This window comes from Physeter macrocephalus, chromosome 19 (genome assembly GCF_002837175.3).
Source record: "Physeter macrocephalus isolate SW-GA chromosome 19, ASM283717v5, whole genome shotgun sequence".
NCBI classification, from domain to species: domain Eukaryota; kingdom Metazoa; phylum Chordata; class Mammalia; order Artiodactyla; family Physeteridae; genus Physeter; species Physeter macrocephalus.
Window position 1 is genome coordinate 11,245,131 of NC_041232.1, and position 25,148 is coordinate 11,270,278.

Here is a 25,148-nt window from a genome sequence, read left to right on the forward strand (position 1 = left end):
TAAATGACTGTAATTAAATAGTTGGTCCTTTTAGGGTTTGGCAGTGGAGAAATGACAAACTGCCTTTTTAAAAGATGGGGGATTTAAAAGAAAATAGGAAAGATTGAGGATATTTGCCTCCAAATGATTGTGGGCTCATTTAAGGAGTTTAATGGTCATTCTTTTTTTTTTGGCTGCACCACGTGATTTGTGGGATTTTAGTTCCCTGACCAGGGACTGAACCCGGGCCATGCCAGTGAAAGCCCGGAATCCTAACCACTAGGCCACCAGGGAACTCCCCTAATGGTCACTCTTAATATCTTTGTCATTTTTCCTGCCTGCTTGGGATGCAAATTCTGTCTTATGTGGAATGGATCAATCTCTTGGAGGAACGTGCCTGTTTTTAATTGTGTTGAGCAGAGGTGACTATGTATGGTAGTTTTGTGAAAGAATGTTGTGAACGCGTGGCAGAACTCAATTGATTTTTCATTTAAAAAAATTTAGGTGGTTTCATGGACATCTGTCTGGGAAAGAAGCAGAGAAATTATTAACCGAGAAAGGAAAACACGGTAGCTTTCTTGTGCGGGAGAGCCAGAGCCACCCTGGAGATTTTGTTCTCTCTGTCCGAACCGGAGATGACAAAGGGGAGAGCAATGACGGCAAGTCTAAAGTGACCCACGTTATGATCCGCTGTCAGGTAAAACCCAGATTGAACTGTGGGTCTGGCGAAACGTCATCTTTGGGTGGTTTTTCTGCTGGGAGAAGACCGACACCATTACTTCCAAAGTCATTTAGTTAAGGGCTTCTACACTTTTAGTACCTTGTTAATTATAACCGTTTCATCATTTCCGAACTTTATTAAATTACTTATTTCCTCTCTATCTCTGGCAGATTAAGTCATGCCTCAGTACGTCACCTTCTGCCCTGCAGTATCTTTTTTTTTTTCTTTGGCTGCATCACGCAGCTTATAGGATCTTAGTTCCCTGACCAGGGATTGAACCCGAACCCTCGGCAGTGAAAGCACGGAGTCCTAACCACTGGACCGCCAGGGAATTCCCAGCCCTGCAGTATCTCAATCTGTGCTTGGTTACAGCTGGAGTCTGCCTCTGTCTCAATTTCTAAAGTGATGGCCTCAGCTTCTCCCTTGGGTCAGCACAGTCTAGTCTGTGACTACATGTACTTTCATATTATAGAATTCTGGTTAAGGCTGGGAGAACTGAACTCACCATTTCTTGTTTTTAATGTGATGGCTAGACCAAGGAGGTTGGTTCTTGGTCAACTACATCAAACTTTGTTTTGACATAGTTTCCTAAATAGCAACTGTCTATTCACTTATTGCTTCAGTTTTTCAATAAGATTAAAAAAAAAAAACCCCAAAACCCAGCTTTATTGATATATAATTCACACACCATACAATTCACCCTTTTAAAGTGGACAATTTGGTGGTTTTTAGTATATTCACAAATTAGGCAGCCAACAACGTTAATTCCAGAACATTTTCATCACCCCAAAAAGAAACTCTGGGTTCATTACCAGTCCCTCCCCATTTTTCCCCCTCCCCCCAGCTCTTGGCAACCATTAACCTCTTTGTTTCAATGGATTTGCCTATTTTGTATATTTTATAGATGGAATCATGTAATATGTGGCCTTTTGTGACTGATGTCTTTTACTTAGCATGTTTTTCAAGGTTTATCCATGTTATAGCATGTGTCAGTAAACTCTTTATTGGCAAACATTTTGTTGTATGGATATATACCACATTTTGTTTATCCATTAAAAAATTAATGGGCATTTTGGCCCATTAATTATTATGAATAATGCTGCTATGAACATTTATGTACATTTATGTATTTATCATTTTGTGTTATTCTCTATTTGATGAGACATCATGTTCATATTTTCTTTTAATTTATAGTTTCCTTTAGTTCTTTGAATATATTTATACTACCTGGTTTAAAGTCTTTGTCTGGGCTTTCTCAAGGACAGTTTCTGTTGAATGCTTCCCACCCCCAAGTATGGACCATATTTTCTTGTTTCTTTGCATGTCTCATAAGTTTTTGTTGGAAACTAGGCATTTTAAATAATATAATATAAATCCTTTGCCCTCCTTTCTGAGGCAGTATTATTTGTTGTTGCTACTTTTTATTGTTCCTGTAGTTGTTGTTGCTGTTTGTGTGTTCAGTGACTTTCCTGTCTTTGTCTTGTGTGGCCACTGAAGTCTTTGCTTGGGTAGCTTAGTGATCAGTTAATGATTGAACAGAGATTTCCTTAAATGCCTTGAAACATTAAATCTCCCAGCCTTTGCCAGGGAGGCTGTGTGTGTGTGTGTGTGTGTGTGTGTGTGTGTGTGTGTGTGTTGGGGCACGACTGCCTTCAGTACTCTGGCACCTTAAAACTCTGCCTTAGCCTTCACTTCCTGCTTGCACAGAACCTCAGGATCTCAGCTAGAGGTAAAGATTAGGGCCTTTTTGGATCTTTCCTGGACTTGACACAGCCATTCACATGCACATGCACATGTCCTTCTAGATTCCCAAGGATATGTTGGAGGTTTTCAGAGCCCCCTGTGGACGTTGTCTGGATTTTCCTTTTAAGTTTTTGATCAATCTCTTATTTGCCCTGACTGGTATTGCTGCCTTAGGCCGCTGTGATATTAAACAATTGCTGCTAATTGTTTTTGGGAGATCCCCTGAAGGCAGGCTGAGTAAGCTGTAAGTCAATCAAATAAAGACAAGCTCTGAAAATAAGGCTTTCCCAGGGAGCTGCTAAACAGATCAGATAGTGATAATTGTCTAGGGATAGGTCTTGAAAGAGCTCCAAATCCATCTGTCTACTCCAGTTATGCTAAGCTGCTTTGTTTTCACAGCTACTGTAGTTATGAGACTATTGGTTTTCAAGGCTACCAAGAAGCTGGGGAGAGGTAGGTGGGAATAGGGCAAGTTAAAAGGCCACAATTTGTTGTTCTCATCAAGGTTCAATCTTTTTCTTGAATAAAAGCTCCTTGAACTTTATTGGTTAATTTTCAGAGTTCTGAAAGAGTTGATGACAATTTTTGCCAGGGTTCTTGTTACTTTTGTGAAAGAGCAGATTTTCAGAGGTCCTTACTCTGTCATTCTGAAAGTGCTTCTTCCCCCCTCACTCGATTTATTTTTAAATAAAAGGTCATACCCAAATATCTTCATATATCGTTTCTAGGGTTTTGTATTTTCTAAGTTTAAGCATGTTCCTGTTGTTTTCCTGAAACAGCCTATTCTGATCTCCTTGTCAGAAAAAATTTCCTGGTCTCTGTTTATAATTTCCCTTTTAAATTTTCATTAGAAGATGAAAGTAAAGGCTGGTATATTGGGCTTCAATGCTGCCTCACCAGGCTTAGAGTTTGTTGTGTTTCAGAGAGAAGTAGTTATTTATCTTCTGTTCAGTAGCCTTGTGTATAGTCACTTAGCCTAGAGTATAAGTAAATAGTAAATATGGTTTTTCTTTTTTTTTTTTTCTAGCTATTTAGTTAACCTATGAGGGAGAAACTTTTCTGTGGCCTAGTTAATGTTGGATACTTATTTAGAGCTTCTCACACCTCACAATGAACTCTTTTGCATTGGATCTTCTTCTCCATTTTCATCATCTTTGTTGCTTCCCTTTCTTTGTGCTCTTACAGCTCTTCAATCTTTCCATTATTGGGGGAGAGTTAGTCTCTGTACTTGAGTTGGGAAAAACAGTAATTTAACATAAAGGTCATGAACATAATTTTTTTTTTTTTTGTCTTGAAAGGAACTGAAATATGATGTTGGTGGAGGAGAACGGTTTGACTCTTTGACAGATCTCGTGGAGCATTACAAGAAGAATCCTATGGTAGAAACATTGGGCACAGTACTACAACTCAAGCAGGTAAGCGTTTTGGAAAGCTAAACTCCCCCTCCTTATAGAGTTTAAGAAGTCCGAACATAGAATATTCCAAACAGACAGAAGTAGAATAGTATTGTGAACCTCCATGTACCCATCACCCAGCTTCAATTACGATCAACTCATCAAATCTTGTTTCATTTGTTACTCCACTCACTACCTTCTTCTTGAAGTATTTGGAAACAAATTCTAGATATTACATCATTTTCATGATTATCTCCATATATAATTCTAAAAGCCCTTATGGAGTTTTTAAAGCAAAGTTTTTATCAAATTTTCATTGTAGATGCACCTTTGGTTACCTTTAGGTGATCATACCTTTACATTTTGGAGTTATTGCTGTTTCAAAGCTCACACTTATTACTTAGTGGCAAATGATACCATCTCCAACATTGTGGTCTATTTATAAAGAAAAATAGGTTTGAATTTATATCAGCAAAGTGTGTGGAGATTGAAGAAAGATATATTTCCTGAAAGAACAGAAAGGAAAGTGAAACTCTATTTGAAAACTTTTACTGTGAACTTCCTGTCCTTGCCTCTATGAACACCAACATAGAAGTCTTTTTTTTTTTTTTTTGCATTAACACTTTTTTCTGTAATACTTTCTTCATTTCACACCAACTGCTGAATTTGATTAGCCCCTCAACACAACTCGTATCAATGCTGCTGAAATAGAAAGTCGGGTTCGAGAACTAAGCAAATTAGCTGAGACCACAGATAAAGTCAAACAAGGCTTTTGGGAAGAATTTGAGGTAAGTTATTAAAAAAATTTTTTTTACATGATTTATTAAATCCTGTTCTTAATGGAAGAGAAGTTGGTTTCATGTTTGGGATTGGACCTGAAAGACTCGGATCTGCATCCTTTCTTAATTTGGCCATTGATTGACATGGAACAAGTTGCTGAGGGGGCTTTTTCAAATAGAGCTGCATTATGTTCTGGGAGAAGGGAGTTGGCAGTTAATATTAAATGCATGAGCCAATAGCTCCATTTGGGTCTTTTGGTTTGGACTGCTGGCAAAACCCCAGAAAAAGAAAAGAATCTAATTCTTCGGAAGATTTCCAGCATTGGCTGGGGTCTTTAGAAAGAATCTGTAGCTTTACTGCAGTGAATAAGTGAAAGACAGTTATCTCATGGTGGCTTTAATCTGGGAGTTGAAATTTATAACTTTGAGAGGTTAAGTGAACTGATTTCTTTCCTGAAACCAGCTTGGGTAGGAGAATGTCCCCAGTGGGAGTGGGCTGTGTTCCTGTTGCACTGAAGTTTGTCACCTGCCAACTCATTGTAATCTTATTCTCTCTGTTATCGCTGTGACAGAAAACTTCGTCAAAAACAATTTTTTGTGTGTGTGTGCCATATTTACCTTCATAGTTATTCTTAGCATGTAGCACAGTGCCTGGTACACAGCAGAAACTCCATAAATGTTTGTTGAATGAGTATTTACATTTAGCTAATATTTATGTTATTTTATTAATACTACTCTGTTTATGGGAATGATTATTCCATACTTTCTGTAGGACTTTAGAATTCATAAATATTTGTGGAATGAATGAACAAATGAATGGCCACATGAAGTCCTTTTAACCACAGTATGTCAGATCAACTTGGTGAGATATTATTTCCATTTTACAGACGAGGAGCCTCAGACTCAGGGAGGTTAAGTAAATTGTCCAACTTCTGTACCACGAATATTGATTGAATTGCAGCGCTGAGGATGTGTACAGAATAGAACAGTCATGGTCATTGCTGAACATTGCTAACCAGGGACTTGACCTCACATTTATTTTTTTATACCAGCGTTGAGTTAGTCACCAAGGACACCATGGTGAACAAGATGGACAGGGTTTCGTCTTTAAGGAGCTTTGAGTTGAGAGAGGGATAAGTACAGAAATTTTAGAAATCTTACATCAAAATGTGAATGAAAAACCTATTTTTAAAAACTTTTTATTATGCAAAATTTCAAATATATACAGAAGCAGAGTGAATTGTATAATTATAGCAATATATACCTATCACTCAGCATTAACAATTGTTGATATCTGGCCAGTATTTTTATTTATTTTTTATTTTTTATAAATTTATTTATTTATTTATTTATTTTTGGCTGCGTTGGGTCTTCGTTGCTGCGCGTGGGCTTTCTCTAGTTGTGGCGAGCAGGGGCTACTCTTTGTTGCGGTGCGCAGGCTTCTCGTTGCGGTGGCTTCTCTTGTTGCGGAGCACGGGCTCTAGAGCACAGGTTCAAAAGTTGTGGTACATGGGCTTAGTTGCTCCGCAGCATGTGGGATCTTCCTGGACCAGGGATTGCACCTGTGTCCCCTGCAGTGGCAGGCAGATTCTTAACCACTGCACCACCAGGGAAGCCCCTGGCCAGTTTATTTATTTATTTATTTATTTTTGGCTGCGTTGGGTCTTCGTTGCTGCGCGTGGGCTTTCTCTAGTTGTGGCGAGCAGGGGCTACTCTTTGTTGCGGTGCGCAGGCTTCTCGTTGCGGTGGCTTCTCTTGTTACGGAGCACGGGCTCTAGAGCACAGGTTCAAAAGTTGTGGTACATGGGCTTAGTTGCTCCGCAGCATGTGGCATCTTCCTGGATCAGGGATTGCACCTGTGTCCCCTGCAGTGGCAGGCAGATTCTTAACCACTGCGCCACCAGGGAAGCCCCTGGCCAGTCTTTTTAAACTACACCCCACTTAACTCCCCCAGCCCTGGCTTATCTTGAAGCAAATCCCAGATGTTATTTCATCTGTAACTATTTCATTAAAAAAAATTATAACCAGAATATCATTATCACTCCTAAAACTATTAACAATAATTTCTTAATATTAACACATATCAGTCACAGTGCACATTTTCTTGCAGATGTTATTTCATCTGTAACTATTTCATTAAAAAAAATTATAACCAGAATATCATTATCACTCCTAAAACTATTAACAATAATTTCTTAATATTAACACATATCAGTCACAGTTCACATTTTCTTGATACACACACACACACACACACACACACACACTTGCAGATTGTTTGAATTGGGAAGTGTTTTTTCTCCACTTGATTATGAAAAAAAATTTGAATATAAAATAGATTTGTATAAAGAACCCCCATGTACCATTATCAGTTTCACCAGTTACCCCAGATATCACATGAAATATCATAAATATTTCAGTATTCATGGAATTCTTAAAAATTAACCAAAACACTACTACCACATATAAAAAAAGATAATAAAAATTCATCAAATAGCTAGTCATTGTTCCAATTAGGCTAGTTGTCTTTTTTTTTTTTTTTTTTTAATTTGTTTGTTGTTGGATCACTTTTCAGATAAGTTCCCCATGGATCTCTGTTTTTAAACTCTGGTTTTTTTGTTTTGTTTTGTTTTGCCGTGAGGCTTGTGGGATCTTAGTTCCCCAATCAGGGATCGAACCTGGGTCCTTGGCAGTGAAAGTGCAGAGTCCTAACCACAAGACCGCCAGGGAATTCCCACTGTTTTTAAAATCTTAAGCTTCTTTATATTCTTACTCTCCTTTCAGCCTCTCTATTCCATCCTTTCCCCCTCCCTTCCTTTCTCTTCCACTCCCTTTTATTCTTTCTCTGTATTAGTCCATTCAGCTGATATAACAAAATACCATAGACTGGGTGGCTATACACAACTGAAATATATTTCTCAGAGTTCTCCGAATTCTGGAGTTCTGGAGGCTGGATCTGAGATCATGGTGCCAGTATGGTCCGGTGAGGGTCCTCTTCCAGATTGGCAACTTCTCATTGTATTCCCTCCTGACAGAAGGGGTGAGGGAGCTCTGTGGGCCTTCTGTATGAGGGCACTAATCCCATTCATGAGGGCTCCACCCTCATGACCTAATCACTTCCCAAAGGCCACACCTTCTAATACCATCACCTTGGGCATTAGGATTTCAACATAGGAATTTTTGGGGGACACAAACATTCAGACCATAGGACCCTGTTTTTTGTTACTGTTTTTGTTATTGGAGAAAGCAGGTCCTTTGTCCAGAGAGTTACTTACCGGATTTTTCTGAGTGTGTCTCTGTGGTGAATTTTAACACCTTTCTCCCCTATATTTCTTGTAAGTTGATCTATCTAGATACTTTCTTAGATCCAGTTTTTCTTTGGCAAGACTGCATATGAGATGGTGTGTCAGGAGGTGCTTATGTCCTGTTGCTTCTCTTTTTATTTTCTAAGCAGCAACTGGTAATTATTGCCTAGATCCATTCACTTATAAGGTGTGTAATAACTTTATCATTTGTCATTATTAGCTGGAATATTTCTATAAAGATAAGCTTTTTGTCACCAAGGCAGGATATATGCTTGATTCTTTCCTGTTTACTAAGTAGTTTTAAAAATAGCATTCTCCCCCCAAAAATTTTTTTATCAATATGTACTCATGGATTTTTTAAACGTATTTAGTGTGCGTCTATCTATGGCATTTATTATCATTTCTGTTGCTCAAATTATTTTAGCTTTGACCAGTGGGAGCTTCTGCAAGGTGGCTTCTACTCCTTCCTATACAACTCTGGTAGTTTTTGCTAGATTCCTTACTTTCTGGTGTAGTAAGTTGTTACAGTGTAATACATTTCCCATGTCAGAACTGGAATCAGTCATTTCTCCAAGGAGTGAGTTAGCTTTTCTCTCATTTTCTTCCCTTTCTTCCTTCCTTCTCTTTCTTCCTTTCCTGGGAAGTGGTATTTAGAGACTACAGTCTGGGAGCCAGAGTGTTTATTGTTGTCAGGTTGGTTATTTCCTTCTCAATGGGTGGAGCTAGAAAAAATTGTTTTCTTGAAATAAATTATGAGTCCAAATGATACTTCCAATTCAAATTTAGGACTCAGACTAATAAGATTTCTGCTACCCCCAATAATATCATTACTGAAAACAGTTTAATTTTTTTCCAGCTTTTATTTTTTAATCCTTAGGGTAGATCCTTCAGAGATGTATAGTCAAATTACTGTGCTTTCAACTCATTTGTAATAGTTCTTCTCTATGTGGTTATATACTAACTGGATATACAGCTAGGTTATTTGTTTCATTTTATGTTTGGATTTCAGAAATTTCTTTCTATAAAATTTTATTTACAATTATATAAAATATTGCCTTTGATTCTAAAGTCAAATATAAAAAGTACATTCAAAGAAGTTTATCTTCTATCCCTGTCTTTTCCTCCTTATATTTATAGCCATTTAAAAAAAAGTTGAAGTTCATCATTACCTTTCAAAAAGTATAAGCAAGTATCTGTAATTTCATAACCCATCCTTTCATGGATAAATAGTAGCATAATTTTACATACTTTTTTCCAACTTCTTTTTTTTATTATATAGGAGATCACTCCACAGTAGTATCTACAGATAGTCTTCATTCATTTTTACTGCACAGTACTCCACTGTGTGGATGTACCATAGTTTATTCAACCTATTGATGAGCATTTGGATAGTTTCCAAATATATTACAAAGAAGATACAGTGGATAGCCTTGTGCATGCATATTTTTCTCTTTGCTGATTATTATTAATATTAACACTTTTTGGATATTCTGTGTTTAAAAAAGTGATGATTGTTACTCATCTTTAATTTTTTTTTCTTTTTTTTTTTTTTTTTGCCGAGCCGTGTGACTCGCGGGATCTCAGTTCCTGATCAGGGATTGAACCCAGGCCACAGCAGTGAAAGCGCCGAAACCTAACCAACTACACCACCAGGGAACTCCCTACTCATCTTTAGTTTTTATTATATATCCTACATGATTTTGGTTAGCATATTTAAAGTCTGAAAAGTATTTTTAATTAAAATTAAAAGATATCAGACCTTTTTGGTAAATATAAGAAGTGAGCTAGGGGCTTCCCTGGTGGTGCAGTGGTTAAGAATCCGCCTGCCAATGCAGGGGACACGGGTTTGAGCCCTGGTCCGGGAAGATCCCACATGCCGCGGAGCAGCTGGGCCCATGTGCCACAAGTACTGAGGCCCAGGCACCTAGAGCCCATGCTCGCAACAAGAGAAGCCACCACAATGAGAAGCTCGCGCACCACAACGAAGAGTAGCCCCTGCTCACCACAACTAGAGAAAGCCCGCGCGCAGCAACGAAGACCCAATGCAGCCAAAAATAAATAAATAAATAATATTTTTAAAAAAACGAGCGGGGGCAGGCTACTCTTCGTTGCGGTGCGCGAGCTTCTCATTGTGGTGGCTTCTCTGGTTGCGGAGCATGGGCTCTAGGAGCGCGGGCTTCAGTGGTTGTGGCTCGCGGGCTCTAGAGCACAGGCTCAGTAGTTGTGGCTCACGGGCTTAGTTGCTCTGCGGCATATGGGATCTTCCTGGACCAGGGCTGGCATGTGGGACCCTCCCAGACCGGGGCGTGAACCCGGTTCCCCTGCATCGGCAGGCAGACGCGCAACCACTGCGCCACCAGGGAAGCCCAGGCAGATTTTTAACCACTGCGCCACCAGGGAAGTCCCAGTGAGCTATTTTGTAATCTAGTCACATTTTTATGTTACACTTCAAAATAGCTGAGGCTATCATTTGCACAGACCACTTTTCCTATGAAGTGACTATGAACTTTAAAAAAATTACAGCAGCAAATTGGGTATTTTGTGCAGTGATGGATTCTTTAAGTTCACTTAGGCAATGCTTAGAGAAACAAAGTCAAACCTTCCTACAGCTTGTGGCAGTAGGAAGTTTTTTATGATCCCTTTGGCAGGGTCAGGATAGAACTTAGAAGGAAATCCTAGCCTGACTTTTCTGGCCATGGAAAAAGGTTGATTCTAAACGCTGACCTGATGGTTTCAGTCCGTGACATCTGAAATTCAGTTCATCTTTTATACATTAAGAACAAAATGGGGGAAAACTGAGTTGGCTTTCAGGGGAAATGGAAAAAAGCAAGGTCACATCTGTACTCTACTAAGTCCTCTGTAGATGTCAGGCTGGGGTGATAAATTGTCAGGCACTAAATCAGGGCATTAACGTTTCATTTAAACTGAAGCTAGATCCAAATAGCTGATTGCCTGCTTTCTAGATCTCTTATGTACCTGCTTCTTAAATCCAGTCAGTTTTCAAAAAATTGCCCTTTAAGGTTGGGGCCAGGGGAATAAGGCTGAGAACAGAATGAACCATTATAGAAGAACTTAGGTATGTGGAAGCAGAGACTCATTAAAATCTAAATCCTCTGAAGCTGAAGTTTGATCCAACAGCAAGGCATTATTATTTTAGTGGTTGTACCTTAGTTGTTTCCCAGAAGGTGATAAATTTGGGATCAGTTCCTTCTTACTGTGTGTTCTGATGGTCTTTGAAGTGAACCAAAGCTCTAAATTGCAATGCCACTGATAATTTAACTGATAGCTATGTTTTGTTGGTCTGTATGCCCGGCTTCTCGTTTTCTGTGAAACTCTTTGTGTTCTTTTGGGTAATTTTTCCCTAGAAGACACTTATAAATTACTTCTGATTTTGATGCATCTTAAAATACAAAGTCTCTTGTGAAGCTCTTTGGTTCTTTTCTCCTTTGCTCCTGAAATAAATTCAGGTTGGTGGTTTTCTTCTAGGATATGTGGTATGGTCAAAACATTGCAAACCCAAGTTTTTAATTTTTCCTATAGAGTCCCCATTTTTTTTCCTTTCTTTCCCCAATTTTTTTTACTGTGGTAGAATGAGATTGTCCTTTTCTGTAAACATCTTTTGTCTCCTGCATATCTCTGCCATGACTGTAAAGAAGTGGAAAGTATTTCTAGATTTTGTTGAAATGAAGTAAAGTTCTGTCAAAATGAGATGGACACTAAATAAATGATCAGGCAGGTTTTGATCCTGCAATTTTGTCCCTGCGATGTGCAAGTTACCCGAAACCTGAATTCAGCCCTTGTGTGTCACCGTGAGAGGCGTATCGCATGGCTGCATTTATAGGGTATCTGCCCTCTCTGTGCCTGTTTTTCCCTTTTGAGTCTCTAGACCTGAGTTGCCAAGGGGCACTGTGAGCTGAGCCTGGACATCATCTGACTGCAGGACCCAAGTTGAGGATGGAAATCTTGCTGTTGATAGTCCTTCGGCTGCCAGTCTTTGGCTTCACCCTCCTCTTCCATCTCACTGCCCCCTCTGTATCCAGAACCCCGGTTCTCCACACACCTGCTTCGTTCTTCTTTCCCTGCAGAAGGTTTCTTTGCTTCTTGACTTGCGAACTTTACTTCTTACCCCTTTCAGACTCAGCGATTTTCACTGGTTCAGACGCCATCCATCTCTGGTCCAAGGACACCACATAGAACAAAGACATCTTCATGGACTGCTGTGTTTGGGGAAAAATAGTTCTCAGATGAAGATTATAGGGAGTTGGGCAGACACCCCCAAAATATCTCCCCCAAAGAGTAGCCATTGGTGGTGGCAGTGATTAATTTGTTCATTCATTTAACAAATATTTATTAAGCACAGACTCTATCCTGGAGTCTCTGTTCTAGGTTCTGGGGATGTAGCAGAGAACAAGTCATAGTCTTTATCCTTGTGGAGTCAATTGGGAGAGACAGACAGTAAACAAAGAAGCAGGTAAGTATTCATTATGTGAGATGGTGATAAATGTTGTGAAGAAAATAAAGTAGGGGAAGATCAAAAGGGTGTGCTGATGGGGACATCACCATTTTACATAGAGCTCTCTGACAGAGTGGCATTTGAGTGGAGACCTGATGGAAATAATGGAGCAAGGCATGCAGATAACCTCAGGAAGAACATTCCAGGCAAAGGGAACAGCAAGTGCAAAGGCCCTGAAGTGGGAATGTGCTTAATGCACGTGGTGCACAATCAGCAGACAGGCCAGTACTATCAGAGAAGGGTGAGCAAGAGGGAAATGTAGGTGGAGCCATAACGGAGGGGTCAGATCCTACGGGGCACTGTGGTCAGGGTAAAGCCGTTGGCTTTTACTTGGAGTAAGATGGAAAATCTAAGGAGAGTTTTGAGCACAGGAGTGAGGTGATCACTCAGGTTGCCACACGGAGGACAGTCTGCAAGGGGAAGGACAGTAGCAGGGAGATTGGCAGGGAGGCAAATTGCAATAATTTGAACAGAGAAATGATGTTGGTTTTGACCAGGGCAACAGCAGCAGAGGTGCTTGAGAACTTGAGACTTTTTTGAAGGTAGAATTGTCAGTATTTGAAGGTAGAGTTGACAGATTGTATGGTTAAGACAGAGGTGAGGCAGGATAAGGTGAAAGTTTTTGGCTTGAGCAATTAATTAGTAGGATGGAGTTACCGTTTACTTAGATGGGGAAGAATGGAAGGAATGGGTTTGGGGGAGACTCGGAGGGATGAGTTTTGGGGGAAACTGGGAGGGATGGGTTTTGGGGCAAGTGATCAACTTCCATTTTAGACATGTTAAAGTTTGAACTGCCTATTACGTACCTAATGGGAATATGATTCTTCAGCTAATTCAATTGTGTTACAGGTGGGATTGTACTAGAATGTTCTTCCTTCCTCACTTCACCTTGCTAACATCCCTTCACTCTTCAGTTCCCAGCATCAGGGTCATTTGTCATTTTCTCAGGGAAACCTCCTCGATCCCTGTCCCTATGCCTGGATTGATTCTTCCTGTTATATGTGCACGTAGCAGCAGATCCTTTCCTTTGTAGAGTTTACCATCCTTGGAATTCATGAATAATTTGTGTAGTTATTGGTTTAATGTTTGTTTCTTGTCACTGTGAATCCATAGAAGCAGATGGCGTTACGACGTCTGTTGGAATAAGAAGAGGTCTTGTTCAAATGAAACTGTTGGTGAAAAAATAAAGAGACAAACTTTGATCCTGCTGCTTTTTGTCTGCTGTGTGCATATTATCTAAAAGAATAGTCCGGGTCAGTCTGTGGGCCTCACAAGGACAGATAATCCTGTTTTGTTCACTGTAGCCCCGGAATCCAGCAGAGAGCCTGGCACACAGTAGGCACAAAATAAGTATTTGTGTTGTGTTGAATCTGAGCTGTTTTCCATAGCAAGAGACTTGTATTGGCTTCAGACCCTTTGCTTATATTCAATAGGGAACAGCTTTCTGATGCTTAAAAAGTGTGGAGGAATGTTCCAGGCTTTGCTTTGAGATGTTCCTCTTTATTCCCATGCAGTTTTCATTTGGAGCCGCTGCTTGAGGCTTGGTGAACGCACATTTTAGTCTCTGACACCCCTCTACACACTTGCTTAAAAGGATGTCATCCAGGGCCGCAGTAATGAATTTCAGGCAGATTTTAGTTTTGAACCCTCTGTTTCTCATTTAAGAAGAAACAATACACACAGACAAACCTTCCACAACATCTCTTTAACTGGGGTTCTATTTTCTCAACTCTTTAAAGCTTGTTTTCCTTAGTAATTGGGTTTTTTTTTTTTTTTTTAAAGCCCAGCCTCCTTCGGTTATACAAGCCTCTCCTCCCTGTCGTGGTCTGAAGCTGTGCTCCGTTTGCATGGGCATCGCAGGCATTTCTCTGACAGCCACACAGATGTCCTGGGTTCCACCAGCAGCTCTGCCAACCGACAGAGGAGCTAGTGCCTTTTTTCAAACCCACAAATTCTACTTGGAGATGGTTAGGTTTTATGGAGACAAGGCTTTAACTGCACCCCAAAGCTGTGTCTCAAAAAATAATTCTTGCTGGTGATCTCTAGCAGAAATCTTCTGCTTGGTGACTAAGCAAAGCCACATTGAACAGCTACCCCAACCAGGGCTCCAGCCTCATGATTAAAAATGCTCCGGGAGCGCAGCCTTGAGCTGTCACCAGGCTTTTCCATCCAGGCCTGAGCTCCCAGCTGCTTAATAGAAGGGCTGCTACCTTCCGGTGGGCAGAGGATCACAGTGGCTAAGGGGTTTTATTCCACAAGCTCCATTCTGGAGAAATTCCTTTGTTTCCTTTGAGCTATTTCTCTTTCAGCCCACTCCACCCGCCCCTTGCTTTTGTTCTGTGCCCCTCCAGTGTCAGGTTCTTCTCTTTAGAGTTATTTTCATTTGCTGGAGATGCTTGACATCTTTACAGAGAATTGAAGAACCGAAGGTGCTTCCAGGTGCTTTCACATCTCTGCTGTACCTTCCCCTTTGCCTTTGAACAACCTTGCTGCTTTCCACACCGTGGCCTGTGCTGCAGCCTCCGTTTCTTCTTAGCCCCTTTCTTCCTTAACCTTGGAATGTGACAGCCCCCAGTATGCCGAAGTAACATTTTGAGAAGACACCAGTGGCTTTCTTATTAAGATTAAAAACCAGTCTTTTCTCTGGCCTCTTTCTTCCGTGAGCTGCTCTTGAGACAGCTGTCCAGCTCCTCATTCCCTCCATTTTCTTGCTTCTCTGATCTGCGGCAGCACGTGCCTGGCTTATCCCTTCCTCCCCTCCCTTGTGCCCTTCTTGCTGTTCGTTGCTTTTTCTTCTCCCAACCAGTTAACTCTGGTGGTTCTCCAAGACGTGGTCTGGGCCCTCTGCTTATCTTGCTTTAAACTTGCTCTTCTTCACTGAGGAGCACATCCATTTTCACCCTAGTCTGATTACCGCTAAGTTTGTGTTGCTTCCGGGCTCTGGTTCTCCCCTTTGAATTGTGCCTTTCACACTTCGTCTTGGCTGTCATAGCTCTTCAAACTCAAGCATTCACAACAAGGCCTGTTATTTTGTTATTTTCCCCTTCAGACCAAATATCCCCTTTTACTTCTCATCTCTGGTGGTTGTCCTGTGTATTCTCTGACCCTGGAGGCTGGAATCCTCAGAGCATCCCTTAACTCATCTTTCTCTTCTTTCTCCCACACCTTGCAACTCACCAGGTCCGGTTGATTTTTCTTTCCTAGTTGTCTTTGTGGTCTTAGAGGAAGGAAAGAAACTAGCATTTCTTGTCTGCTTGGTGCTGCATTTTGGGCTAGGGAAATCATCTCATTGCATCCCCAGATCTTATGCGGTAGGTAGATCTTGTGTCCCTGGGTGCTCTGAGACATCAAGGCACCTGCCCAGGACTGCCCAGGTGGGCAGCAGCAGAGACAGGAGTCTCACCTGATGCCAGGGGTTCAGGCTGTCATCGCCTCACAAGACACCAGCTGCTCTTTTACTCTCGGCCTCTGCCCTTCCATTCGCCCTTCATGCTAATCTACTCTCAGCATTTCTCCTGTGACTCTTCTGCTCAAAAACCTTCAGTGGCTCCCGATTTCCCACCAGAGGCATAGCATTTTCATTTTGAAGATGAAGACACTGAAGCCCAGAAGAAGGGAGAAAGTTTTCCCAAGGATGTGGCTAGCAAGTAGTTGGCTGCGGTTTGAACTTCCAGAACTTCTGACTCTAAGTCTACCGTGCTGTGCTTCTCAGCCGTTGAATATCTCCTGCCCAGTTCTCAAGGCCCCCCGTCTCCTCACCTAACCTCGTTTCCCACCACTGACAGAACACAGCTTCCAGACTCTTTGACAAGTTTCCTTCACCCTAACTCTGAGGCCACTAACTCTGGCCTCTTAGCCACCTTTGCTTATGTCCCTAACTTGCTGGGATGTTTTCCTTCCTTCCTTGCACCCATCTTAGCCCCTCACTTGCCTCAAGCCTCACCTCCTCCCAGAAACCTGCTTCACTTAGTTTTCATGGATCTCACTCCCTAAATTCCACACCACAGAATTAATTACACACTTAATCATAAATTATTAATGATAGATTTGTCTTGTACTGTTTGCTGCTGTTTCCTATGTCAGAACCTGTTCTCCTCTGGGGACCTTGTCTTCTAGATTTGTTTTTCTACTTCACCTTGTTGGAAGAAGGAGGTGACTTAACTTCAAAGAAGCACCTGGAAAGGAACCAAATCTTGGATTGGTTTTGTCCCTCACGGTGCTTTGTAAGTGCTCGTCCATCAGTTGGGACCTTCTCTGGTGATGAGAATCTCCAGCTGCCCTTTCGCTCCTGGATGATGCCGCGGACTCACTGGGGACGAGCCTCCCCAACTCCACCGTGGGGAAATGGTGACAGGCCGTGCAGCATGGCATCTGGAAGTGGGGGCTTTCACCCGCCGGTGGTGCCTGGTAACACCACAGAGTTTGCAGTAAAGAGGACGGAGTGAGAATTCCAGTGTTCCTCTGTGCGGAGGGCAGATGCCAAAGGGAAACAGAAGTTCATTCAGACCGGGAAGAAGGCCCGGTCTAGCGCCTGCCTACGTGGTTACTGCTGTCTTATTATTCGTGGCCCCCACACCAGAGAGGCCATCTGCCAGACAGCCGTCCTCAGCCCTCTTTCTCTCCTTCAGGTGACCAGCCATGAGTGGGGTAGGGGGAGAGTTAATAGGAGCTTCTATATTTTTATCTTTTTATAATTTATAAAAACCTTCTTTTATTATGGAAGTTTTCACACATGCCGAAGTTGAGAAAATAGGACGATGAACCTTCTTTTTCCCAACACTCAGCTGTAACACTTATCAGTATTTTGTTAATCTTGTCTCCTCCCCTTGTAGCTTTGTTTTTTGTTTTGTTGTTGTTTGTGGCCGCCCCGCGCAGCATGTGGGATCTTAGCTCCCCAACCAGGGATCAAACCCGTGCCGCCTGCAGTGGAAGCGTGGAGTCTTTACCACTGGACCGCCAGAGAAGTCCCTGTAGCTTTGTTTTTAAAAATACTGTACAGTTTGGTCTGGCCTTAATGGTTAACGGCGTTATTTTTTTTTTCCCTTAGCAATTTGTCCCCGTTGCTCAGAGCAGTGCAGGCAAATGGTTCTCAGGCCACTGTCCTGGCACATGGGGCTGCCTGACTCTGCCCATTCATTTGTTGTTTGTCTGTCTTTCTTTGATCCTGTTTCTCCACTTGCATTCGTGACATTCTGGTCAAGAGCCGGTTCCAGTGGTCTTTAATCAGAGGATTTGGAAGCCTGTGAGGGTCTCTTTCGGTCATCACGGTGACTGGGGATGCTGCTACTGGCATTTAGGCTGGAGGCTGGCAGGGGTCCAGGTGTGGGGAGCACATGTTCAACAGCCATAGATGTGAGGGACCGTTCTGCATTGTGAACACCTGTTCCATCCACACTTGGTCATGCTGCTGGGCACGCCTAATGTACAGTGTGGATTGGGGATTGCCTTTCTCTTCATGCCTTTTATAAGGGCTTAAAAGTTTGATATAATCCATTTGTTGATCACCGTTGATTCATGTAATCAGGTGACTGTAACTAGCCTCTGGTCCTTTTTGAGGGTTCATCCTTGGTTGCAAACCCTTTGGTTGTTTTAATTGGGAAAATGGGGTATCTTGTAGCCTATGCTCCAGCTTTCTAGTTGCCTGTCCCACGTCTTATCACTGGCATCCTGCCAGGCCCAGTGGAGAATGGGGATGGAGAAAGTGACATTCAGCCGCAGGTCATTCACAGCTTTTGGTGCCCTGGGGGCAGCTGAGAGGGAGGTTGTGGAAGATCAACCTTGAAGGGATTGTAACCTCCTGGAGGCAGGGCTTGTTGGCTATTCTTCTGCCTCTTCCGGCCATCAGCCTGCTGCTGGGGAGGAAGCGCCCCTTAGCAGGCAGTAGCTGATTATCTCAGGTGCAGTCGGGGAGCCTCTGCAGGCAGAACATGGAAAGTGACAACTTCTGAGTTCTTTTTATTTTCAGTCACTCGAGATGGATGGCGGCCTTCCACTGTGGGAAATGAAATGTGTTCAGGCAACTTGGGCCCCAGGCGCAGATGAGAATGAGCTAATGGGCACTGAGGAAGGAGCGGGGCTGGACGGGGGGAGGCACACTGTTAGTCGCTACTAATCCGTGACAGCTGCCAGCCGCTGGCAGTTAGCACCCTGCTGCGCCCGGGACACAGGGCCTCTGGGCCTATCCTTTCTGGAACACTCCAGGGCCCACACTGTCTCAGCTTGTGTGCTGTTCAAACCTCAAATCCGCATGGAAGAAGCAATTGGTAACTTAATGCAGGATGAGGGAAGCCAGAGGCTGAGCTGAGTAGATGGTCCAGCCAACATGCTATGGGTATTGGTGAGGATTTCTCTGGCCTGGAGCTCTGGATTATTCTAGCAAAGTGTTCTTGGTGTGTGAGATGATTTTCGGTGGCACCCCATTACAGTAAGATAGAATTAGCGAATGAGGAAGGTTTTTCTCTTTTTAACCCTTACCCATGCCTTTTGACGTGGCTTAGGAGAAGGTCTGAGTACAGTTTTAATATGCCTCTAATACCTACCTCTTAACACCTGCCAGTGTCCCTTTTTCTTTACAAAGTCTCAGGCATGCTACAGTATCCAGGTAGAATTTGACAATATTTTGTTTTCATTATATTCCTTTTTCTGGTTACCTTCCATATATGGCAAGTGATACTGGTTTTCATGTGTGCTAGTAATATGCAGTTTCCTTTTGAAATACATTTTCTGAAGGGGAAAAAAGAGGCTGTTAATTTAAGAAAACAACTGATAAAACAGGTGATGTGCTGAGATGGCACAGCATCTTGAAGATGTTTTTCAAATGACTAAAGATCGGGAAATGCTGTTTTGATATTTTGCCTACGTGGTTTTCCTTTATGTTGAAGGCCAGGCCGACAGTGTCAGCATGGGATGCTGAGTGTGGGCCCTGCAGTGCCGAGGCCATCGCCAGGATGGTCTGTGGTTTGTATGTCTCCCTCCACCCCCTTCTGTATTTATTTGTTCATTCAGCGGATACATTTTGAGTGCCTACTTTGTGCTGGATGCTGTGCTGTTTGCAGGCAAACAAGGGTGGTCCATGCTCTCTAATAGAAGAGACAAGATTGTAAAAATGTAGCTGGGATTCAGTGTGACGAGCGTACTCACGGAAGGAGGTGCTGCAGCCCTTGCACTGGTATTGTGAGCCACAGGGAGGTCGTGCTGAGTGGGTCAGGAGAGCTTCCCAGAGGAGGAGGTATTTGCGGTGGGTCCTAATGAGTAAGTAAAATGTAACCATTCATAGGTACTCAAGGCAGAGAAAGGGAATTCTAGGCAGAGGGGATGGCATGAATAAGAACAAGAAGGCCTGAAGAAATATGGTGAGTTCAAGACCCTTGTGTACATTTGGTGTGGCTAGAGTGTAGACAGTGCGCCTTAACTCTTAACACCAACCCTATGGGGTAGGTAATTAGGAGTAGCCCCACTTTACACTTGAGGACACTGAGGCACGGACAGGATAGTAACTTGGCGAAGCAGAAGCTGAGGTTAGAGGCAGGCCGCCATGAGCTCAGAGAAGGTTTCCTGAGTTGTTCGGAAGAGCGTGCATTTGATCTTGAAGGCAGAGGGAGAAATTGAAGGTGATTAAACAGGGCGGGACTGGGTGAAATTTGCCTTTTCTAGAGATTGCTCTGGCAGTGTGCCCTCCACAAGTGAAGCATCACTTGAAGTTTGTTTCATAAGTGAACACTTGAATGCTTTGCTGTCAAGTTTGTTTTGAATCAAGCACCTAGATGTTTCCTAGCATGTGTCCCGCCCTCCCCCCACCCCATTGTAGCTTTTGTTGATGTTGTTTCTCTTCACTTGGTTAATGTTTAAGTGATTGATTCAGTTCATAGTGTTTGAACCTCACCTTAATGTCTAATAATCAAGATCAGACTTTCTTCCTAGCACAGCAGTATTGCACGGTAAGGCTGGCTCACAGTTCAGAGGAAATGCCAGCTCCAAGAAGGCAAATGGCTGTAATCACTTAAAGGCAACTCATTTAAGAATTTTGAGTGACCGTTTGATTGTCAGAGTTCTGCATACATTGTATTTTATTTCTGTCCAGGTTTCCACTGGCTAAACACTTTGGTTATGAGCTGTGTGTCAAGGCCAAATATTGCATTTTGAAACTGAGAGTCAAACTAGCAATTTGAACTCCTGACTTTCATACCTGTCTGAAATTCAGATAAATGAAATGGAACTATAACAGGGCTGCTGTGTTACGAAATACTGACTCTGCCTCTCCTTGTAGAGAAATCTCTAAGGGAAAATCATTTTAGCATATATAAATATATTAAAAAATATATATAACACACTTCTTCAACCCCCTTTTTAGTCTTCCTTTCACTTTCTTGATTTGCCCCATTTGTGATTTCCCATTCAAATTAGGCTTGTTTGAAACCAAGGGTCCCTTGAAGAGGCGCTTCTGGTAATTTTGAAAATGAAACCTACTCCTTGAAAATGCTTCAGCCTGGCTTGTCCACCTTCCTGTCTGTTTCTGCAGCTGGTGCTTCTCACCACTTCCCCACATCCTCTCTTCCCTTGGGGCCAGCTCCGCTGTGGCTGCCTGGTTTAGGCTCTTGCCCTGATCACGTTCCCCACCTCCTTTACCTGCAGAGGTGTCCTTCCTGACCCCTCGCTTTGGGAGCCCCGGAGTTCTCCTCCTCCGTCTCTGGCTGCGGAGAGGATAGGGGCCCCCTCCCCTCAGAGCATAGGGGAGTGGGTGTCTGTGCAGACGCAGGCTGGCTGCCCAGGGCATTGACATGGGTTTGAGGCATAGGAGGACTCTAAAGCCTTGCTAACAAAGCTTGCATGCCCATGATCTAGTGGTACCAGAACTACTTCTACTGTCCCCCAGGATCCAAATTTGAGAACTGACTTTCAGCTCGCTCTGAATTAATCAATGGTAAAAGGCAGATCATAAAATCCTCAAGAACATGGATCACATGTATTATTTGGATGCTGTATACCAATGCTCACTGGCTTTCATTCTTAATAATTGTTATTTTAAAAGGTTTCTCTTCCTATAAATATTTATTTATTCTAGCAAATTTAGGCAAAAAACAGTTAAAAAAGAAAAAGAAAGAAAAGAAAAAGAAAAAGCATAATCCCACTGCTCTGAAAAAAATAATCCCCGTTACTTTTTTGGTGTACATCCTTCTGCCATTTCTTATATACACAGGTGCATGCAGACATATGGGCTTATGTAAGACACTGTTTTGGCAGTTTGACCTGCTTTTCAGTTAATACTTACTCTGATCATCATTCCAAGGCGTTAAATATTCTCCTAGGATATCTTTCAGACGTTTGTAGAACATCTTTTGTATGAATGAACGAAGTGTTTATTTAGGCAGCCCTTTCTGGTTGGACATTTATGTTGTTTCCAGTGTTTCTGCCGCTCTTGATATAGCATTAAGGTGAGCTTTCTTGTAGCTGTTGCCCACGACTCTTGAACATTTCCTAGGATAAATTCCCTAAAGTGGAAGTGCTGGGTCAAGCTTTTGTTTTTTGAAGCTTTTGATGCATAATAATATTTACTTTTGTTTCTCTCTAGACACTACAACAACAGGAGTGCAAACTTCTCTACAGCCGAAAAGAGGGTCAGAGGCAAGAGAATAAAAACAAAAATAGATATAAAAACATCCTACCCTGTAAGTATCAGTATATTTCTCCATAATAGTCATTCTTGGAGGTTTTGATTCCCAGTGTCTCAGTAACTTTTCTGGGGGCCATGTGCTTTCTCAGCAGAGCCAAGGCCTTAGCTTCTTTTAATTGTAAGCAGTTTCCAAAATAATCAGCTGTTTTGGGGATGGATGGCCTCGTTCACTGAGTTCCTGTGATGTTGATTACGGAGTAAAATTGCCACTGGGAGGCTTAGTGTGTGGTTGTTTCCTTCTGTTAATTAATTTTGTCTGCGTAGGAGAGATCATCTTAAGGCTTGCCATCTCCCGGGGTCTCACCATCAGCCTCAAGGGTCCCAGGCTTGTGTCCTTGCTTCGCAGCGCCCAGCCCTTGGGTCTTGGGGACGGCACGCCTCCTTTCTGGGGCTCTGTTCCCTCGTCTGGGGAACAGACGAGCTCCTCCTGGGGGTTCTTCCAACTGTTCCCTTCATCTTTTCCGACATCCGTCGTCCCTTGAGCTCGAATTACTGGAGATTCAGGTGCATACCTATGCTTTGCTCAGAAGCAGACCTTGTGATATTCATAAAGCAGTACCTCCTTTAACACCCAGATGCTGCCAGGGAGAGCCTGAGTTGAACTGTAGTGAAAAAGAGGCCCAGAAGGATGTAGGCCTTGGGTGAGGATCCCAGAAATGGCACCACACAGTTGTGATAGCTCACCTCCCCTGAGTGCTGCCTCTCTGCCAGACTCTGAGTCCATATCTCACTTAATCCGTATCCCACGCACACAAAGCAGGAGTTCTTATTATCCCCATTTTAGGGACCATTTTAGCAAGGTCACAAATGGGAGTGAGTGGGAGAACTGATACCAGAGCCGCCAAAGTCACTGCTCTTAGCCCTGGGCTGTAATGCAGGGTCTCCAGAGTGGGCTGGGTAAGGCAGTCCGCTATGGGACAGGGAAGGAACATTTAGAACGTCTCTTGATTTACATCCTTTATCTAAAAAAAAAAAAAAAAAAAAAAAAAAAGAAAGAAAATTTTAAATCTGATGTGCAGCTTGACGGCAGAGCGTGCATAATGTTTTTACCCAATTTAAAAATAAGCCTTGTGTGTATCTATAATTGTATATATATTTCAGTGTTCAGAAACTTTATTATTGAAGTTTATTGGGCAGCATGATCAGATTGGAGAGCACTGCTGTAATGTCTCCTCAGGTCAGAGCTATTTTGTCAGATACTGTAAACCCACCCCGTGTGTGCGTGTGTGTGTCTGTGTGTGTGTGTGGCATAGTCTTTCTGTATACATAGGTGCGCACACACAGTGTATATGTATATCACATCCATATAGATATTTGTAATGTGTGCAGGTGAGGATGGGAGAAAGTGGAGGCATTTCTAATACTGAGGAGAGACAATGAGGAATTTGTAGAGAATCATTTTGAGCCACAGCATGGTCCTAATGACGTTGGGGAAGCATTGCCCTCTTTATGTCTTAAGTTTTCATTTCTGCTCAGGAGGTCTAAATGGTGCTCATTAGTAAGATGTGCAGATGTAGGAAAAGATGAAGGGAACAGTGGTATGCAGTATCTATTTTTTTTTTTCGGCAGGCGGACGCGCAACCACTGCGCCACCAGGGAAGCCCTGCAGTATCTATTGATAAATAGAATATTATTGCCCTTTCCTCCCTTAAAGATCCCAATCAGATGTTTCTTCTGATTAACATCATATTCTTTAAAGATGGGGAGTCTGAAGCAAAAGAACATTATTCTAGTAAGACATACAACTTTATTACTATTTCTCAGTGTAAAATGTGTTGCTTAGGTAGAACACTCAGATTTTTTAAAAATCAGTAATGTACTTTTGTATAAAATTTGGTCAGTAGATACTAGCATCAGAATCCTGTTCTCTAGATACTGTATTTAACTGTACTTCATTAAAAAAAAAAAACCTTTTTATTATGGCAAGTTTAAAATATATTCAGAAGTAGACAGAATAGTATAAAGAACCCACACGTACCCATCACCCAGCTCCAACAATTGTCAACTCCTGCCCAATCTTGATTCATCTGTATTCTGATACACTTCTCTCCTCTCCCTGAATTATTTTGAAGCAAATCTCAGACATCATGTCATTTACCTGTAGTTTACTCTTCCTCTAAAAAAACCCAAAAAACCAAAAATACCTTTTGTTTTGAAATAATTTTAGACTCACAAGAAGTTACAAAAATATGTAGAGGGTTCCCATGTACCCTTTACTCAGCTTCTCCCAATGATAATATTCTATATAGCCATGGTACATTATCAAAACCAGGGAATTGACATTGCTACTTTATTCTCTTAAAGAAAGCATTATGAGGCATCATATTCAGATTATCGTTTAGGATTTAGTTTTTAATGTTGTTTTATCATGAAATGAGCAAAACTTGGACTCGTTGAGGATGAACTGATTTGAACTGATTTGTCCTGAAGAGGTCTCAGTACCTTTGTGACCATGGTCTCTTTTTCTTCCAGTTGATCACACCAGGGTTGTCCTACACGATGGTGATCCCAATGAGCCTGTTTCAGATTACATCAATGCAAACATTATCATGGTAAACTTTGTTTCTCGTGGTGTTTTCTGACTGTATATTGCTAGCCAGTTTTTGTATTTTAAATCCATCCTCAATGGCCTGAAAGCAGTTTTCAAATGTTTGAAGTATTTTCTTCCTAAATTTCTAGCCTGAATTTGAAACCAAGTGCAACAACTCAAAGCCCAAAAAGAGTTACATTGCCACACAAGGCTGCCTGCAAAACACCGTGAATGACTTTTGGCGGATGGTGTTTCAAGAGAACTCCCGAGTGATTGTCATGACAACAAAAGAAGTGGAGAGAGGAAAGGTATGCTATATACTCTAGTTTTTTGAAGTATTGGACATGTCAGGTTGAACATGTTAACTGAATAGGGATTTCCCTGGTGGCACAGTGGTTAAGAATCCGCCTGCCAATGCAGGGGACACGGGTTCGAGCCCCGGTCCGGGAAGATCCCACATGCCGCGGAGCGGCTGGGCCCGTGAGCCATGGCTGCTGAGCCTGCGCGTCCGGAG

The 25,148-nt window shown here is 42.2% G+C and overlaps 1 protein-coding gene across 3 annotated transcripts in view; it reads left to right on the forward strand.

The window, feature by feature from the left end:
* The window catches only part of PTPN11 (protein tyrosine phosphatase non-receptor type 11), an 83,355-nt gene that overhangs the window by 24,561 nt on the left and 33,646 nt on the right, over positions 1-25,148 (forward strand). For all 3 annotated transcript variants that reach the window (XM_028480690.2, XM_024121107.3, XM_024121108.3), the window contains exons 4-9: positions 484-676; positions 3,742-3,858; positions 4,512-4,625; positions 22,003-22,099; positions 24,577-24,656; positions 24,784-24,942. In XM_028480690.2, the coding sequence (XP_028336491.1) occupies positions 484-676; positions 3,742-3,858; positions 4,512-4,625; positions 22,003-22,099; positions 24,577-24,656; positions 24,784-24,942 (760 nt within the window). The remainder of the gene's footprint in view (positions 1-483; positions 677-3,741; positions 3,859-4,511; positions 4,626-22,002; positions 22,100-24,576; positions 24,657-24,783; positions 24,943-25,148) is intronic.